General features: G+C 40.1%; 1 protein-coding gene across 11 annotated transcripts in view; it reads left to right on the top strand.

The window, feature by feature from the left end:
* The window catches only part of DOCK9 (dedicator of cytokinesis 9), a 119,735-nt gene that overhangs the window by 16,014 nt on the left and 83,731 nt on the right, over nt 1-19,990 (top strand). For 7 of the 11 annotated variants that reach the window (XM_065740798.1, XM_065740796.1, XM_065740791.1 and 4 more), the window contains exon 2: nt 16,996-17,112. In XM_065740798.1, coding sequence (XP_065596870.1) covers nt 16,996-17,112 — 117 coding nt within the window. Of the gene's footprint in view, nt 1-10,226; nt 10,495-16,995; nt 17,113-19,990 lie in introns of those variants that run through there. The other 4 variants (XM_065740792.1, XM_065740797.1, XM_065740795.1 and 1 more) reach the window with 1 other exon arrangement.

The following is a 19,990-nucleotide window of genomic DNA, read 5'->3' as shown; positions in this document are numbered from 1 at the left end:
GAATCAGTGGAACCATATTTCCTTCAAGTGTCTTTCCAGGGCATATTTGTTTTTTGTAATTTTTTGTAATTTTTGAGGAGATGTTCTAATTTGCTTAGTTTTATTGTTAAGTTAAGGATGTGAAACTTACAATGAATGGCTGAGAGAGTTGTAACTGTTGAGTCTGGAGAAGAGGAAGCTGAGGTGATACCTCATTGCCCTCTAAAACTACCTGGAAGGAAGTTGCAGCTAGGAGGAGGTTGAGCTCTTTTCTCAGGTTAAGGAAATTTTTCAGCACAAGGAAATGGCTTCAAGTTGCATCAGAGGAGGATTAGGTTGAACATTAGGAAGAATTGGAAGAATTTCTTCATGGAGAGATGTCAAGCACTGGAAGAGGCTGCCCAAGGAAGTGTTGGAATCACCGTCCCTGGAGGCATTGTGGTGTGGCATTAAGGGATGTAGCTTAACAATGGGACTCAGTAGGTCAGACTTATGCTGGGATTTGATGATCTTGAAGGCCTTTCCTAATGTAAAACTGATTCTATGTTTCTATGAAAGTCAAAATAAATATATAATTTCTGCGATTTTGGTCTAATTTCAAAATTACAGTACTTAGTTCTGGTTTTCCTGTGACTTTTTTTAGTCCATTCTCAGCATAGTATTGTGTTCATAGATTCATAGATACATGAGGTTGGAAAGGACCTACAAGATCATCTAGTCCAACCATCCTCCTATCACCATCCCTACCCACTAAACTACTAAATCAAATCCCTTAGCACCTCATCTAAACGCTTCTTGAACAGCGCTAGGGATGGTGCCTCAACCACCTCCCTAGGCAGGCCATTCCAGTGCCTGACCACTCTTTCAGAGAAAACGTGTTTCCTCAGGTCTAATCTAAATCTTCCCCGGCACAACTTGTGGCCATTCCCTCTCGTCCTGTCGTTATTTATCAGGGAGAAGAGGCCCACCCCCTCCTCACCACAACCCCCCTTCAGGAAGTGGTAGAGTGCAATAAGGTCTCCTCCGAGCCTCCTCTTCTCCAGACTAAACAATCCCAGCTCCCTCAGCTGCTCCTCATAAGACTTGTGCTCCAGACCCCTCACCAGTTTTGTTGTCCTTCTCTGAACAAGTGTTGTTTCTGAAAGTGTTATTTCTGATGTTTCAGTATCTTGAAGTTAGGAGGTTTTTATTTTTTCATGGCCTTTATTCTTAGATTGTATTTTATTTGCAATTGTAGTATGACCAACAATTATCTAGGAGGAAAATGTTACTCTATTGCTTAGGGCCTAAACATCTGTTAACGGTGGTAGATAAAGGTGAAAAATGAGCATGGGAAAATGGTGATTTGGGTATGAGAAAACCAACAAGAACTAGAATTAGTTTTGCTAATAAGCTGTAGACATATCGAGTGAATGAAGGAGGGTAACGCTGCACTGGTAAGGCCAATGGAGAAGACAAACTTCTGAAGTGACACAGGCTGAGCCGTGGACAGTAATTTTGTATGTCTGAATGTTGCATACTCTCCAAGCCCTTCACAAGCCTTGTTGCCCTTCTTTGGACCTGCTCCAGCACCTCAATGTCCTTTCTGTACTGAGGTGCCCCAAACTGAACGCAGTCCTCGAGCTGAGGCCTCACCAAGGCCGCGTACAGGGGCAGGGTTACTTCCCTAGTCCTGCTCACACCATTCCTGTTACAAGCCAGGATGCCATTGGCCTTCTTGACCATCTGGGCACACTGCTGGCTCATGTTCAGCTGACTGTCCATTAGCACACCAAGGTCCCTCTCCATCAGGCAGCTTTCCAGCCCCTCCTCCCCACCCCTGTAGGGTGGCCTTTGGGTTGCTGTGACCAAAATGAAGTACCTGACACTTGGCCCTATTGAAACTCATAATTTAAATAGCTTTTTAAATTTTATTAAACCTGATGTGGAAAAAAAAACCTCTAATTTGAATAACAGTTACTTAATTTGTACTTAAAAAATTTCCGAGAAGAAATCAAGGCATTTTGAAATAGTGTATGTCAAGCTTTAAAAAGGATGCATTTGTTTGTTTTCTGGTAACAGAACGAGCAACCTTCTGTTATAGTAACTGCAGTTTCTTAGTCTGTGTAACCTGTTGACTTTACAGCAACATCATTATTAGGCCTTACTGAATTTGTGTGGCTGCACTTTCTGTGCTGCTCATGAGTCATTTTGTTCATAATGAACTGGGACATCTTTGGAGTATACTCAAGTCTGCATATTGGAAGGTTGATCAATGACAGTAGAAAGCTATATCATTCTGGAAATAATCTCCACAATAGTTCTTTAAATTGGAAATGTTTTTATTTCAGAAGAAAATTCAAGTAATTTAATATTAAAAAATGTTTGTTTTCTTAATTCATCACACAGCATGCTTATAAAGTTCATTACTAAAAGGCTTTGTGTCCTTGCTGTCTGACTTAGTAAGTTAATATCAACTTGTTTGTTCAGAGTGGTAAAGTTCAGTAGAAACAATGTAGAAATATGGAGAAGAGAAGGCTGTAGGGAAGTGAGACGGTTGAGTGAGTGGAATTTATTTTTATTCATTTGCTTATGTGCTTAAACAGCTTACACAGCAATTCCCTTGTGGTGTGCAGGTGATTTGTGTGGCTTACTCTGTTAGGCTGCTGTCATATCATGCTTAAGCTTGCAATTGTATTAAAATTAGCTTTCATCCATCAGCACCCAGAGCATTAGGTCTTGTTAGACCTATTAATAAAAGAAGAAGCAGACCTGTCTGATTACAACATCTTAACTGTTCCATGGCTTTTCCTGTGTCCCTTGTAATGAGAACACTTTTTAATCTCCTTTCATCTTTCTGCTTTGGGTAATGAAAGTCTTGTATCTTATGTGTTGACATTAGTTTTGGCTTAATCTCCTGATGGATCTTGTAGCATTTTCAGGGTTTTTTTTTTTTTTTTAACCTCTCTTTAAACTCTTAAGAGAATACCTGAGTGTCCAAATGGAGTATCTCTCTAGCCTCTCAGGAAGAAAAAATAGAGATTAAATTCACCAAACACATAGTTCCTGAAAAAAATGAAAGTCACTGTAAGATGCCTGTGAGACAGTAGATATAGGTTGGCCAGCACTCAGTGCAGTGGCGTGCAATAGATAAGCTTAGACACTGTGTGCTCAGGAAAAGGTATTTAAGACTGAGGATGAAAGCTGGGGATGGTCGTTCTGAGTCTGTATGTGTTAAGTTATTGTTCTTCCATAGCAAGATAGGCTGAACCAGACGGAAAAAAAAAAAAAAGCAGCTGGGGAAAAAAAAAAAAAGACAGAGTCCAGGTGGAAAATACCTTTGCTTTGAAAACAGCATCAGGAGATCTTGGGAGAGCTGAACATCCTGCTTTTAAAACAGGAGTTAAACTCAACAAAAACTCTAAAGCATGAGTGTCAAACCTTTTGGGCTGCTTGAGCTGCTCTGAGTGAAGAGTTGTCGTCTTGATGCACAAATAAAATGTATATATATAGTTAATGTATACAAGTAACAAATAAAAAAATATTTTTAGTTAAAACATAAGAGGCCAACAGGAACATAAAACTAGTGGGATATTTGACCTTGTTTTTGTGACACTAATGAACGTGTTAACTTACTTTATGAAATAACAGAAGCCCAAGTGTAATAACTACATTGGAAAACTTAAATGTCTGCTTAATAACAAAAAACATGTCTTCACAGGCACACCACATGTAGGTAGGCTGAGATATTAATGGCAGTCACTTTATTTTACTTGCCAAGAGGCACAAGTGCATGGGATGTGTAATGCACACAAGTTGTTACTGGACTGTGTGTATGGTGGGCATGAGAGGCAGTGCTGCGTTGCACCCTTCCCCTCTGCAGCATTCTGTTGTCGCTTTCGCAGTCCACACTCAAGCTGTGTGCCAGTGAGTTGTGAAAAATATTGCTAAAAATCCACATCATAATGTTGCAAGTTTACATTCTTGTGGGGCCACGTGACTCTGCCTCAGCCTGCAGGCCATAGGTTGGACATGTATTTGAGATTTGTGTGATTCATTTTTATATACAGCTGCTTCTCCAAAAAGAAACTTGGAAGGATTGTGATTCTAGTTATTTCAGAATGGACTTAATTCTTGTTTTACTGGATGTGACCTAGCCATGCAAAATCAGTGATTTTGGGTTATTTTAATTAGAATGTTGACTACGTGAAAAGTTGCTTAGTATCTAGTACACATTTTCCCGAACGTGATGGGGGTAACAGAAGATGATGCTGCTGAGGGAGGCCTAGGGAGCTTGAAGCCAGTGAGTCTCACCTATATGCCCAGCAAGATCATGGAGCTGATCTTGCTGAAACTCTGTTAAGACACATGAAAAACAGAGATACAATTATAAACAGGCAACATAGCTTCAGTAAGGGCAATTCATACCTGACAAATCTGGTGGCCTTTACAGTGGGATTACAGCAGTGATCATAGAATCACCAAGGTTGGAAAAGACCTCCAAGGTCATCTAGTCCAGCTGTTCACCTACAGCTAATATTGCCCATTAAACCGTGCCCCTTACTGAGCATTTCTTAAGCACCTCTAGGGGCAGTGAATCAACCACCTCCCTGGGCAGCCCATTGCAACATGTGACCGCTCTCTCTGAGTAGAAATTTTTCCTAATATCCAGCCTGAGTGTCCCCTGGCACAACTTGAGGCCATTTCCTCTCATTCTATTGCTTGTCAGATGGGAGAATAGGCTGATACCCACCTCACCACAACCTTCTTTCAGGTCCTTGTAGAGAGCAATAATGCCTCCCCGGATCCTTCTCCACTCCAGAATATACAACCCCCCTTCTCTCAGCTGCTTCTTATAAGGCTTGTGCTTCAGTTCCCTCACCAGCCTTGTTGCCCTTCCCTGCTCCAGGGTGTCAATGTCTTTCTTGTAATGAGTGGCCCAAACTGAACACAGTACTCAGTGTGGCCTTGCCAGAGCTGAGTACAGGGAATTGATTACTGTCATTCTTCTGCTGGCAGCACTATTTCTGTTACAATGTTTTCTGTTACTACTATTTTCTGTTACAGGATGCCATTGGCTTTCTTGGCCACCGTGGCACACTGCTGGCTCATGTTCATCTGACAGCCTACCACCATCCACAGGCCTGTTCTCTCTGCATGGTCTTCCAGCCATACTGGCCCAAGCTTGTTGCATTGCCTGGGGTCATTGTGACCGAAGTGCGGGACCAGCACTTTGTCTTGTTGAACTTCATCCCATAACTTCATCCCATCAGCCTCAGTTTAGTGATCCAGCCTGTACAGATCCCTCTGTAGGCCCTCCTACCCCCAGGCAAATCAACTCTTCCTCTCAGCCTGGTGACATCTGCAAACATAATGAGGGTGTACTCAATCCCTCGATCCAGTTCATCCATAAAAATATTAAACAGGACAGGCCCCAGTACCAACCCTTTGGAAATACCGCTGATCACCAGCTGGATTTAACTCCATTCACCACCACTCTCTGGGCCCGGCCCTCCAGCCTGTTCTTTACCCAACCAAGAGTTATACCTGTTGAAGCCATGGGCTGCCAGCTTCTCCAAGAGAATACTGTGGGGTGGTGTCAAAGGCTTTGCTGAAGTCTAGGTAGAGTATGTCAACAGCCTTTTCCTTATCCACCAGATGGGTCACTCAGTCAAAGGAGGAGATCAGTGGTAGATAAGGGAAGAGCAACTGATGTCATCTACCTGGGTTTGTACAAAGCATTTGATGCTGTCTTGCATGACATCCTTATCATTATTTCTCACACTCAAGAGTTGCACTCAATGTTGAAGTGAACTAGTGACAAGTGTTCTTTGGTGACTGGTATTGGCACTGTTTAATCTTTGTCAGTGATACGAACAGTGGGGTTGACTGCAAGGTGCAAGTCTGTGGACAGCACCAAGCTGTGTGGTGTAGTTGATGTACTGGAGTGAAGGGAAGCCATTCAAAGGGACCCTGATAGGCTTGAGAGGTAGACCCATCTGAATCTTATGAGGTTCAACAGGGTCCTAAGCTGGAGCAATCCCAAGCACAAATGTAGATTGAGCAATGAGTGGATTGAGAGCAGTCCTATGGAGAAGGACTTAGGGGATATTGGTGAGCAAAAACCAGAATGTCAGCTGACAATGTGCATTTGCAGCCTTGAAAGCTGACTGTATCCCAGGCTGCATCAAAAGATGGGTGGCTAGCAGAGTAGGGAAGGTGACTGTCCCCTCTGTCCCACTCTCCTGAGACTCCATGTGCTGTACTGTGTTCAGCTCTGGAGACTCCAGCATGAGAAGGATGTGGAGCTGTTGGAGAGGATCCAGAGGAGTTCACAAGAGTGATCAGAGGACTGAAGCATCTCTCCTACAAAGACAAGCTGAGGGAGGTGGGGTTCTTCAGCCTGTAGAAGAGAAGTCTTCAGGGAGACCTCATTGTGGCTTTCTAGTACATAAAGAGTGTCCACAGGAAAGCTGGAAGGACCCTAGAAGGGAAGATAGGGTGAGGAATGGCTTTAAACTAAAAGAGGGTCGATTTAGATGAGATGTAAGGTAGAAATTCTTCACTATTGAGGAAGGTGAGGAACTGGAACAGTTTGTCTGGAGAAGCTGGCCAGCTTCATCTAGTAGATGGTGCCCTGTGTATAGCAAGGAGGTTGGAGCTGGTTGGTTTTTAAATCTCTCCCAACCCAAACCATTCTTTGTCCATTCCTAGAAGGAATGAGTCTTTCTAACTGACTTTTTGGTGACCTTTTCTATTTAATCTGGATGTAATGTGTATGTCAAGGAACTGCCAGGTGAACTGTGTGCTGTATTCCATCTGTTAGCTGTTAGCTCACTGAGCCTTTCTCTTGAATGTTTCAGCATATTTTTCCAGGGCAGATACATCTTTGTTAATCACTTAAGAAACTTGGCAGTTATGAGATGCATTTAGCTATAAGACTGACTCTTCCACTGACTTGCAAAATGTTATGCTTTTAACACAGCTGCAAGGCAGGATGCCAAGTGTGGGAGGCAATCCTAGAGTATCTCTTACTGATACAGATGACAGCTAGAAATACTGGCTTTTAATAGTGGTTATCATTCTATTTAAGTGGGTCCATTTTTTTCACTAGAATGAGTATCCTAAAACAGGAACCAACCAAAATCCCTCAAACAAGATAATTGCAGGACAGCAAAGCTTCAAAACACCATTAGCAATCCATCCTTCCTTCTCATTTTTGAAAGTTAACTGTTAAGAGGTGCTGTGAGCTGTGAGGCCATTTAAAGATCCCCAAAGGAACAGAGGGGGAGATATGGAGTTTAAGTAAATTTTCTAATGGACAGGATATACAAACTCAAAGCAGGATTATTATTTCCCCTTCTCCCCTTGGCCCTCTGTTACTACAGGTTAAGCACCAGTTCTTTCCCTAAAAGTGCTGACAGAGATGAGTTTGGCTGTAATTATGGCTGGTAGGTACAGTGAATGCTGATGTTGGCCACTCAGTGGGAATTATTAGAATCGGAATTAGAGGAGTTCAGTTGGAAGGCATCTACATTGAGTTTAGTTTAGTCACTTTTATGTAGATTGTAAATGGGACTTAAAGCTAAAGAAGTGCCCATAAGCTACTCTCTTTTTTGTCTGCATTTGCAGTGACACTGCGTAGGTGTCCTTTTTTCCTTTCCATCTGAGTTCAGAGAAAATGCCCATTCTTTTCATTACTGGTTCTTCATTGAGTAATATTTTACATCAGAAAAGTCAGCGCTTGGAATGAAAAGTGATTGGGAGAATAAGAGTGTTTATGTGGAAAACTTGTCTTCTGAGCAGTAAATCTGCTGCGTGAGACACTGAGATATCCTGGGAACACTGAGGACTTCTTTTACCCATGTAATTTTGTAATTACATAGGTAACCCCTTCAGGGAAAGTGATGAAAGGAAGGAGCCAAATATTTGACGCTTGAAAGTAATATGAAAAGTACTGTTGGTAAAACCACTGTGGAAAGTTCTTCAAGGCACTGTGTTTTTAAGACGACGAAATGTATTGTTTCCATAACAATCTGAATTATTTTTCAGGTAGGTCTCTATTAGCTAATAATTTCCTGCAATTCTGGGAGTTGCATTGGGAGTGCAGTCAAATAACTTTTGTACAGTGACGGTCTTTTTGTATTTGTGATGTTACATTAACCAGGAGAAACTCTTTGTCGCGTGCACGGTACTTTTAACTCTTTATTAGCGAGTATTTGGAAGTGCTTTGTGCATAATAATGCTGTGCGTTTCTGGCTTCAGTTAAGTATGATCACGACCCATCTCAGTGAAACAAATTCCTGTTTGGCAGCTGCATCCTCAAGTAATGGTATAATTTAGTCTCAAGCTGTGCCGTGCTTCCGTTTTCTGAAAACAAAAGGAGCTGGTGCACTATAGAAGTGTAACTAAATGTTCTTGAGCTATTGTCTAAGTTGACTTAGTCCGGAAGATATGTTTTTGTAAATTTGAATAAACTGCTCGTTTCCTTCTTTTAACTCTTAAAGAAGCTTTGTAGGCTGTTGTCTACAGTGCCTCAATGTTAAGGACCTTAATCCTAGAGAATTTTCTTGTCTTTTCTGGAGTTGTTTCATTAATCAATAAAATAATTTATAAGAAATCATGATTCTCTTGATTAATATTAATTTAACTGTCTTGTTTCTTTCTGCTGACTCATTGAAACGGGCAAGTGTCACAGATGGGGTGGGCAGGCTGTTGGTCAGGCTCTGCAGATGGTCACAACTGCGGTAAAGTGAAATAGGGTTATCTCTCACAGGCATGAGAGCTGAGGGAATGGTGGGGGAGGAGGGGAAGAGAAAGGAATAATAGTGTTTTAAGTTCGACCTGAAGGGTGAGAAATCTGTTCCTGAAGCTGTGCCTTCTTACAAATACTAGCCAAAAAAGAGGATATTTGAGCTTCTCTACAGGTTGATCTGCTTTCTTCATCATAAAGTGACTTTTTTTTTCTGTAAGAGATTAAATTTAACTTGACATCAGTTTTTAGGTGTCAGTTATACTGAAGTGAGATAATTAATTGCCCGAGGAAGTGGAGCAGAGTTGAGAACTGAATGAAGGTAGTGACTTGGTTTCTGAAGCTGTCTCATCGGATAAATGGGCAAGGAGCCTAAATTAGGGATGTACTTCACTTTGAAATTGGATTCTCTCTCAGATGTGTTTTTCACAGGTAAATACATCCACCGAGGTTTGCACATTTGGAGTTTATAACTTCTTAGTGTTGAAAATTAGCAAAACGAAAACTAAAATATCTCTTTCAACCTGAAGAACGCTGTTCCTCCTGAAGTAGTGTGAACTGATGAGCTTAGCATGCAGTCATGCATTAAAATTACTCTGTGAGGGAGCTAGGTTTTTCAAACCTTCAGAACTACCAAAACATTCAACTAAGTTGCTTACAAAATTGTTTTGCACTCTGACTAAAGCGTTGTACAACAATCCTGGCAAGTCACTGTCACTTACTTTGGGAGTATGTAACTGCTGAATGGTACCTCTGAGTAGTGGTAAAGCGCAAGATTGGGTTGGTATACGAAAGCAAAAGCGAAGCATAACTTGAGTTCATGTTACAGTTAAGCCTGGGGATGAAAGATACCAACCACTAAGTGCTATCTGGTCTTGAATCACGAGGCCAAGAGATGCTTCTGCAAACCTCACGGGACAGGGAAGATGGAAGATCGCCTGCTCCATTCTCTTGTGTCATCAGATACTACGAGGAAGCCACACAGAAGGCAAAGCCAGTTAGTACTGGCTGACTGCTCCTCCTGGCTGCACAGCTGAGGTTTTCTCAAGTGACTTCATTTAAGAGGAGTAAAGATTTTGTTGCGTTGTCTCCTCAGTGTTTTCTTGGCAATTGGTCATCAACATCTGAAATGCCAGAGGGTTCGGAAGAGGGGGAGGAATGAACTGACAGCAAATGTGTGTGAGGGCATTGCTCCGAGGCTGCATACTTGCCTAGTGGCTGGTTGTTGATAGCACCTGAGTAAGTGATACTAGTATCAGAAGACAAAAGCAAAACTGTGTTATACTTTTAAAGTATAGAAAGAAATTTTACAGTAAAAAGATTTGAGTCTTTTATAAGAGCTGTAAAAGGCTTGGGCTGTTTCATGTTGTCATTTTAGAAATGTACATTCTTTTTTGTGTTTGATTCATAACTGTAAGGCATTAAAGTGGATCCACCTTCTTTCCCCCCCCACCCTGGGGAATACAACGTGCTTGGGGGCTGGCCTTTGTCTGTCATGCATTCCCACCATGACAGATTTAGCAAACTGCAGCTGAGAAGTCAGACTAGTTCATACTTTCTGCTGCTTGTGTTGGGAAAAAGCTATTGTTTTCACTGGATCACTGGCATGTTAATTATTTTGATGCCAAAACGCAAACAGTTGTGCCGTCCTTCGTATTTCCAATTAAAGGATGCAGGCAAGAACAAACAGAAATCCTAAAAAAGACCTTGTTATAGAGTCTCCGCAGCAGCGCAAGGATGCAGGTCTTTGTGAAGCAGAAGTGGACAGTCCTGTGGTAGTTCTGGTAAGAACTGTTTGAACAAGCTGTCTCTCCTCTCTAGTAATTTCAGTTCTGCCTGAAAAACTGCTCGATTTCCTGCTGACGAGAAGTTCCAGTGCTCTTACTTGTGTAGGTGTATTTCAGTTTTGTTTTCTGTTCTTTGTGTGTTGTTTGCCTTTTTAATTAATTGTTATGGTTGTGGTTCAGCAAGTCTTTGGTTCCCTCAGAGTGTGATTTTGGACTTCTCTTACTGGCTGCATTTTGGTGTTTGTTGGTCTAGTGTAGCTGTATAGTTATTCAAGCCTAGGGTTGAATACTACTTGCATTTCAAAATCCATTCTAGCATTTGAAGTATATGTGAACTCTCTAAAAACTATGTGTGTAATGGTTAAATTTTCTTAAAATTTTCCAATATCTGTCTAAATTCAGGTGCACTTAAAGAGTAGGGCGTGTGAAAAACATGTCTTCAGTGCACATTGTTTGGGAATTTAGAGTTTTAAAGTTAACTTCAAGTGAGGGGGAAGGGGATATTCATGTATGTGAGGGAGATGATAAAATAAAATCTTTTTTTATTATTATATTGCTACAAACTAGCTCTTCTGAAGTTGAAATAATACAACAAGAGAACATAATAAGCAATGTAATGTACTGTATCCACCAACAGACTGCAGCCAGGGCAATGAACCTCAACCAACAGAGGAGAGTTGTTAAGCATGTATCGGTAGGAAGAAGTACATAAATCATTCTTATTAAAATTCAGGTTTTACTTAATGTTATCCCATTCCTGATTGCTGAGTAAAAGGCTCAGAGTATCTTCTTGTTGTCTGGCTGAAGTTGAATTTAATGGGAGCTGTGATCCCAATCTATGTCCTCCCTGCCCTGATTTGAGTTCCATACTGTGTGCATTCAAGGCTCTAACATTTTGGCATATGTACTAATGTACATCTGTAGCTTTATGGGAATTGTTACTGTACATAGCTGGAAGCTTACATGTGTGTTAGTAACACAAATTTGCTTTTCCTTTACACTGTTTTTTTTTTAGTTTCCCTCTACTCGGAGCAGTTGTTAGTAAAGCATGTTTTTTCTGCATGGGTGTGTTCTGCTTTCTGGTCCAGATTTTCATCAGTACAATATGAGCTAATCTCATGTGTGCTTTCCTGACTTTGGAATGTTTAACTTTATTTAGAACTGTTTTTATTCCCCCATGAATACTCTGAGAGGATATTTAGTGTTTCTGCAGATACGTAGAGTGCTGCAGTTGTTCAGTGACCATATGCACTTACTTTAATTAAAAAAAAAAAAAGAAAGAAAAAAAATATATATCAATCTTTTGTTCATAACCTTTTATGAAGGATATACTTTTAATTTTCCAGGTACTGCTAAGTTTTAGTATTCGTGGGTTGATATACTACCAATCTGCTGTTTTTGGGTAAAGGGGATGCATTCAAAGCAGAGGTCTGTATTTTAAAGGAGATTGTTTAGTTTCCACATAGGTCACATAAAAAATGTCTTCGTTTTCCTTTCAGTTGCTAATTTTGTCTTAATCTGTTACACATACAGACAAGTGTATATATGGCACATAATTAGAGAAGCTATGATATCCGTTTTTTGTCTTGTTTTGAGGGGAACTGGATGAAATGGTACAAGGATGCCTTGCACCATGTGTGCTGCTAGATGGAAAGCAAAACTTAAGATGGTGGATTTCGTTCCACAATAACATTTGGTGCCATTTCCATTTCATTGGGCTGAAATATTGCAGTAGATATTCACTGCCGTAGCAAAAGTAGGTGTTTTCTTGCTGGTATGGGGTGTGGGTAAGGCAATTATCAAGGTGGGTACATTTGGTAGTTGGTATCACTGAATTTACTTTTCTTTCTGGATTAGAAACCTCAGAACTGTACTAGATTGTATTTTGAGAATTGCTTTTGGAAACAGGGCTTTTGATTTTTACTGTAGGAATACTCCTTGGTTTAGGATGTGGCCAACGTTCTTTCAGGTGGAGATGTACGTTATGTATGGAGGACTGAGATGTGGTTTACTTAGCGCTTCAGTTTTCCGAGTACTCACAATAAAAACAGGACCATCGAGACTTCAAGGAAGCAAGGAGTGTTTTTGAAAGACGTTTGATTCTTGAAATTCACTGTCTGCTACAGTACTTGGAAAACTGAATGCCTACAACAGTGAACGTCAAGTGATACTGAAACAACGTTACTTGATCAAGCATTATGCCTCAATTTATTTTCGATTTTCATTTTATATATTTATTTATTTTGCCTATAGGAGGGGGATGATGAAAAGAATAGTTCTTGTTTATTTATTGCTGAAGTAAATACTTGCTAAAATAAAACTGAGTGCACCCTGCTCTGGGTGTCCCTGCTGAAGCAGGGCTGGGAGCAGGCGGACCTGGAGGTGCCTTCCCACCTGGACATCTGTACCTATTGCTCTGCTGTCTTTCCTGCATTAACACTGGATAGCAAGATGAATTAAGTTAGACTTCTATGAAAAGTATTTAGAAAAAAATAAAGCCTTATGTTTTTAACCAAAACTTTATTCCCTGGTTATTTTTTCTTTAAAATAATTACCTTCTTACTGTATTTTTTCCCCAAGAATGATAGCAGAGAACATATAATGGAATTCAGATAATGGAATCATATGCTGTTTTCAGTGAACTGAAGGGTCTGCACTCTTGTTTTCCTGTGGTTTGAGTTAGATCATGTTGTATATTTACTTTTGAGGTACCGAGCAAGAATAGCCTATGGAAGAAGCCTTTAGATTTCTGTGTGGTGTCCTTTCTTGGGATGAACTGTTGTCGCACTAGCTGTTGTCAGAGTCACCAGATTAGTATGCATGCTGTCCAGCTGCACTTCAATAGTCATTCACAAGTAGTAGTTGCTTATCAAATCAGGACATATTTCTGGGAAACCAGAACTACTTCTTGGAAGTAAACTGGAAGTATGAAAAACAAAGACATCTGAGCTCTTCTGTCTAACAGAGCAGCGCCTAAATCTATTGGTAGAAGTTTCTGTGCTGATAGGAGAACTTAACAGGATACAACATCCCCACATTGTTTCTGAAGGTTTACAGAGGAAGCTAGAATTCAAATAACTGGAACTGTGTCTCTATTAAAATCTTGACATAAATACTGACAATTCAGAAGGTTGGATCAAAATGTTTGGCTTCTGAAAAGTGTTCTTGTTTTGAAGATGGTTTTGCCCAAACCATCAACTGAGTACATCTGATGAATAAAACACAATAATTTAGACTATGCTCACTGAGCTTTGGAAGAGCTCACTCTTTTCTGTGGCAGCTCTCTTATGACAATAGAATGAGAATTTTCAGAGTTTCTATTTAAACAAGCAAACCAAAACATTTTTTTTTTGCACAGTGTTTCCTTAAAAAACAATAATTAAAGCGTATACAACTGTCTATTCTTTGTATGGGTGGTTCTTTGTCTGTAGCTTGGGTAAATACTTCTGCTCCATTTACGTCAGCATGAAAACAGGTGACTTAAAGTGCATTTTGTTTTTTCATGTCTCAGAGGCTTAAAAGTTATGAACTTATTAATGAAAGTATAATGTTGGTTAAAAATATGCATAGTGGTAATGTGATCTTTACATAGAGCCACAGAAGTTCCCACTGCCTCAAGGTTTCAGTCATTGAAGGGGATAATGTCATGTAATATTTAAGAGATGCTTCTTATTTCTGATATATTTCCATGCCTGTAGGACACTGGCAAAAATGGAGTGATGCACTGCATGATCCTTTCCTCTGTTCTGGCTTTGACAGACATGGCAATGGCTAGCTCAAGTGCTGGACACCGTGAAACCCCACGCTCTTAGCAGTATCTTAGCGATATCTTACTGAAAGAAAAACATAGCTTGTAGCAAATCAATGGGAAATGTTAAGTCTTGTTTGAGAGACTTAGTTGTGCAGTCTTGACCAGGCTGTTTTGCGTGTGTCAGCAGGTCCATAAATCTTATTCAGTAACACTGCATGTACCTAGTATACTTCGAATTATGTGCAGTAATTAGATCGGACAAATCTTTTTTTTTCTGAAAGAGAGCTTGAGAGAGAATCTGCTTCTTTGTGATGTTTTAAGTCTGGCTAAATGCCAAGTTAGTGTGCTGTTTATTGTTTTCTTTTTTGTATCTGGTTTAAGCTGATAAAACATCCTCTTCCTTTTGAATCTGACAAATGACTAAGAAAGAAAGGAGTAACTCTGGAGAAATTCGGAGACGGAAAGTCTTCAAGAGTCTTTATAGAAACAGTTATTTCTGTGTCAAGTGCTTTGCTGGTTAAATAAGAAGGTGGTGGAGCATTTTGGTAGCCCTAGCTGTATCAGTGTCCCATTGACTTAGCAGAGAGATGCATGTTTAAGTGTTTTTAATGGACCTGAACCATCAAATAAGCATCTCATGAGCAATACAAGGCTTTGTAATTTAGACTGAGTTTTTTTGAAAACCCCATATCATCTTTGAACTGGGCTTATAGATTGAACTTTTTTTTTTTTATAGGTTCATAGGTTCATAAGGTTGGAAAGGACCTACAAGATCATCTAGTCCAACCATCCTCCTATCACCATCCCTACCCACTGAACTACTAAATCAAATCCCTTAGCACCTCATCTAAACGCTTCTTGAACAGCGCTAGGGATGGTGCCTCAACCACCTCCCTAGGCAGGCCATTCCAGTGCCTGACCACTCTTTCAGAGAAAAAATGTTTCCTCAGGTCTAATCTAAATCTTCCCTGGCACACTGGCCATTCCCTCTCGTCCTGTCATTATTTATCAGGGAGAAGAGGCCTACCCCCTCCTCATCACAACCCCCCTTCAGGAAGTGGTAGAGTGCAATAAGGTCTCCTCTGAGCCTCCTCTTCTCCAGACTAAACAATCCCAGCTCCCTCAGCCGCTCCTCATAAGACTTGTGCTCCAGGCCCCTCACCAGTTTTGTTGCCCTTCTCTGAACACGCTCCAGGGCCTCAATGTCCTTCTTGTAGTGAGGGGCCCAAAACTGAACACAGTACTCGAGGTGCGGCCGTACCAGAGCTGAGTACAGGGGGATGATCACCTCCCTGCTCCTGCTGGCTACACTATTTCTAATACAGGCCAGGATGCTGTTGGCCTTCTTGGCCACCTGGGCACACTGCCGGCTCATGTTAAGCTGAGCATCAACCAACACCCCCAGGTCCTTTTCCTCTCTACATTCTTCAAGCCATTCTGCCCCAAGCCTATAGCATTGCATGGGGTAATTAACCCTACAGCATTTTTATTTGACGCTGTGAAACAAGGAATTCTGGGTTGGGTTCCTTACTTCAACAAAGGCATTGTGTTGTTGAAGCATGTACAAAAGAAGGGCAGTGAAGCTGGTGAAGGCTCTGGATCAAAAGTCTTACCAGGAGTGGCTGAGGGAATTGAGTGGGGATTGACCTCCTGTGTAAGCAGTAATAGCTTGAAGTTGCACTAAGAGAGGTTCAGATTGGATATTAGGAAAAATTTCTTTTCTGAAAGAGTCTGCTGGCACTGGAATGGGCTGCCCAAGGCATTGGTAATGAAGTCACTGACCCTGGAGGTGTTCAAGGAATGTTTAGGTGTTGCTCTAAGGGACATGGTTTAGTGGGAAATATTGGTAATAGGTGGCCAGTTGGACTGGATGATCTTGTAGGTCTTTTCCAACCTTGGTGATTCTGTGAAAGGCAAAGACCTGATTTCAAGATGGAGTAATGATTCTGAGATATTGTGTGAAAATGTTTCAGCTCAATTGTTCAGTTTACAGTATTATTCAGTGCCTAGATGTAGATAAAGTTTTAACAGCTGTTGCCACAATATGTAATGTTGTGTGATAAAACATTCTCCATTGCTGGAGAATTCGTGCTGAAAATAAATAAAGGTTTTGGAGTGCTTCATCATTCAGAGCTCTATCTAAACCTGTTTTACCATCTGACCATTTGGCAGGGTAAGAGAAGATTTTTCTCTGTGTACAGCCAGCTGTAGTGCCTTGACAGCTGTACAGCAGTTAAATGTTGTATTAGTGTATAGCAACTGAAGAGAGGTACTCAGGCAACTAAGGAAGAAAAATTACTATGGGAATTCTAGAAAAAGAAAACTATATAGAAAAAAGAAAGTGACTTAGCATATGCCTACTGCAGGTTATTGAATTAAAACAGACCTCAAAGCTAAGACTGTTTTAATCTCTGCTGGACCCAGATCAGAGTTCTTTGGACAGTATGAAGCAAAGTTTAAATAGTTTCGTGAATAGTGGAAAATGTGCAGGTGTTTGTTCTGCACCTTAATGTGTTTTAGAAAACTGTTTTTTTTTTCTCTGGGGCGAGTAGCTCGCTTTTCTGTGTTAGCAGTTGCTGTTATCCATATGATATCATGTCACTTGGTCTACATTTTGAATACTACCAGCTTTTGGTGTAGAAAAACTCAAATTTTGCTAATATTTCAAAGAGCTCCTTCTTACAATGGCCAACAGTTTGTGATTTATCCTCAATGTATACTTGAATTTCTTTTCTTTTCCTTTCTAGGCAAAACCAAAGCTCATAGAACCAATAGACTATGAAAATGTCATTGTCCAGAGGAAAACACAGATTCTGAACGATGCTCTACGTGAGATGCTACTGTTCCCTTATGATGACTTTCAGGTAATTGAATACCCTGTCCTCCACCTTTTAAAAATCAGATTTTTAGCAGCAGTAGTCATGAGAACTTTGTATTTCTTTGCTATTTAATGTTCTCTAGATAGGGAATAAAGGAAAAAATATTTACCATTAGTCCCTTTATTCTGTCAGGTTATAGTTGAAATAGGCACAATTTCTTAATCTATTCAGATTATAAAGTCTATCTCTGCAACTCAGCAATGTTAACTGCCTTTTGAAGTAGGCGATCAGTAATTTCTAGATGAGTGATATTGGTTCAAAAAAAAAGGATCTGCTTTTTGTCATAATTTAGCTTTCAAAGTCATTTATTTTGCCTCTGTAGCAGTGAAGGGCATATGAGTCTGTTAATGAATGTTAATCCACCCAAAAATATTAATGTTAATGCCCATCCCTCCCCCCTAAAAAAAAAAAAAAAAAAAAAAAAAAAAAAAGAAAGAAAAAAAAAGTGTGGCCAACAGGGCAAGGGAGGTGATCCTGCCCCTCTGCTCTGCACTGGTGAAGCCTCACCTGGAGTACCACATCCACTTGTGGAGTCCTCATTACAGGACAGATAAGAACCTATTGGAGTGCATCCAGAGGAGGGCCACCAAAAATAATCTGAGGGATGGAATAGCTCCCCTATGAGATCAGGCTGGAAGAGCTGAAACTGTTCAACCTGGAGAAGAGGAGGTTTCAGGGAGACCTGGGAGCTGCAGGAAGGAAGGGAACAGACTGTTTAGCAGAGTCTGTTGTGATAGGACAGGGAGAAATGGTTTCAAAGTAAAAGAGGGGAGAATTAGGTTGCATATAAGGAAGTATTTTTACACTAAGGACAGTCAAGCAATGGAAGAGGTTGTCTGGAGTGATGGTGAATGCCCCATCCCTGGAGATATTCAAGGTCAAGCTCTGAGCAACCTGCTCTAGCTGTAGGTGTCCCTGTGAATTGCACAGGAGTTGAACTAGATGACCTTTAAAGGTCTCTTACAACTTAAACGATTCTAGTCTATGATTAAGAAGGTATTACTGTCAGAAAACAGTAACTTCTTATGTCATTTGTACTTCAGCGATTTAAACCTTATAACCCTTTTTTCCATAATCATTTATAGTTTTGAAACCTTAAATCTTGGTATGGTTGCCAATACCTTTTCAATCGCTTAAATGGTGGCATATTTTCTGTATTTGCCGTTGTGCTTCACATCTGTTTTCTTAATTTCCTTTTTCCTAATTTGTTGCTGTTACACAACTGCTCTTGATGAGCCTCCACTCATGCGCTTTGTGTTGCCCTCATCAATAAGATCAATTTAAAACAATGGGTTACAATATTTAGAACTGCCTGAATACACCCTTAGAACAGTTTATAGGTGGAAGCCATTGTTTAAAAGCCTGTTCAAGCCATTTCCTCTTAACAGCATTCTGATTTTATTTTTATGAAGCTTTTCCTCATGCTTAGGTTTGAACTGTTTACAATCTGAAAAACACTTGCCTAAAAAGGAAGCCAAGCCCTGGTTATTTCTCAAGACATTAGGAGTAAGGTTATTTGTTACCAGTGTGATCATAAAAGTAGCACCAGATAGCACTTCTTTGGTCATCTAATAACATTTAGAAGTTGTATAGTTTATAGAGGTGGAATGATAGCACTGCTGAGTTTGTGTCAAAATTGAAATTACTTTGGGAGAAATTGGAAGCCTTTGTAATGAATTTAGATAACGTCTTTTCAGGCAATGCTTTTAGTTAACTATAACTTTGTGGGCATGTTTTTCATACAGTTAGTAACAAAAAGTTACTTTTTAATAACTGTTTGTATTTTATTACAAAGAATGTTTTGCAAAATGTTTTTATACTTTCTTCGCAATTTTCAAATATGTTTGAGATTTGCGTAACTTAGTGAAATATGTGAAGTACGCTGATGTTGCTACTGTGATTCTCATTGCCAAGTGATTATGTAACTGAGTTCCTGTTAGTTCTGCTTGAGTAAGTTACAGAAAATAGTATTCTAATTTTCTAACAGCTAAGGGTTGAAATTGTAACAGTGCAGACCTGTACTGATTCTAGCAGCTTCTAATTGCTTTTCCATTTTGATTTTTTGCTTCCGAATTTTCCCACCGTTTTGTTAGACTCATTTAAAATCATGTTCTGAATTCACTGTTAAAGCTGAATTCAGTTTGTAATTTACTGTGTCAGAGTTGCTAGGTAGTAAAGAAGCACTAATAAGAACTTGAAGTCTGTATCAGAAACTTAAAAACTTCCACAGAAACTGATTTCTCTGAACCATGTGCTGCTTGCTTTTCTGCCTTTCCCCCAGTGAAGTTATTTCCCTAGTGAGGGAAACCGAGGGAAGGAAATGGGATGTTTTTCTGTGTACAGAATAAATTTGCTTGTAGCTAAGACTAGGTGCGTTCCTACTGAAGTTAAACTCTGTTTTTTATGTTGAAGGCATTCTGGTGCTTGGCTTTCAAGCTATCTTCCTTTTGGCTTTGGGTTGAATAGATTTAGAACGCTTTCACTTAAAACTTTAGAGTTTTAGTTAATGCAAGTTAAGTACCTCTGGAAATAAATATCATGCCAGCTTTACAGAAGAAGGCGGCCCCCCTTGATTAGAGGGAACAAGCAAGAGATTTCATGCATTTTAGAGGATGAAGTGGGTGACAAGTCTCTTCTAACACCTAGTATCCTGAAGGGCATCATCTAGCACGCATCATGCCACCTTTTCCACTGATTGTCTTTTAAAACAATTTGTCACTACTTCCTGTAGATTTGCATTCATAAATCATCATCCAAAATGTGTGATAATGTGGGTAAAAGACCACTGAGATTTTACTTTGCAGTCTTCTGTTTTTCATGTCCTTATTTTTTCAGTCCTTATTTTAGTGTCAAGATGCAACAC

Source organism: Cyrtonyx montezumae, unplaced genomic scaffold (genome assembly GCF_038088225.1).
Source record: "Cyrtonyx montezumae isolate F1298 unplaced genomic scaffold, pur_monq_1.0 scaffold_3, whole genome shotgun sequence".
Lineage (NCBI taxonomy): Eukaryota > Metazoa > Chordata > Aves > Galliformes > Odontophoridae > Cyrtonyx > Cyrtonyx montezumae.
Note: the sequence above shows the minus strand (reverse complement) of the source record. Positions and strands in the feature narration are given on the sequence as shown.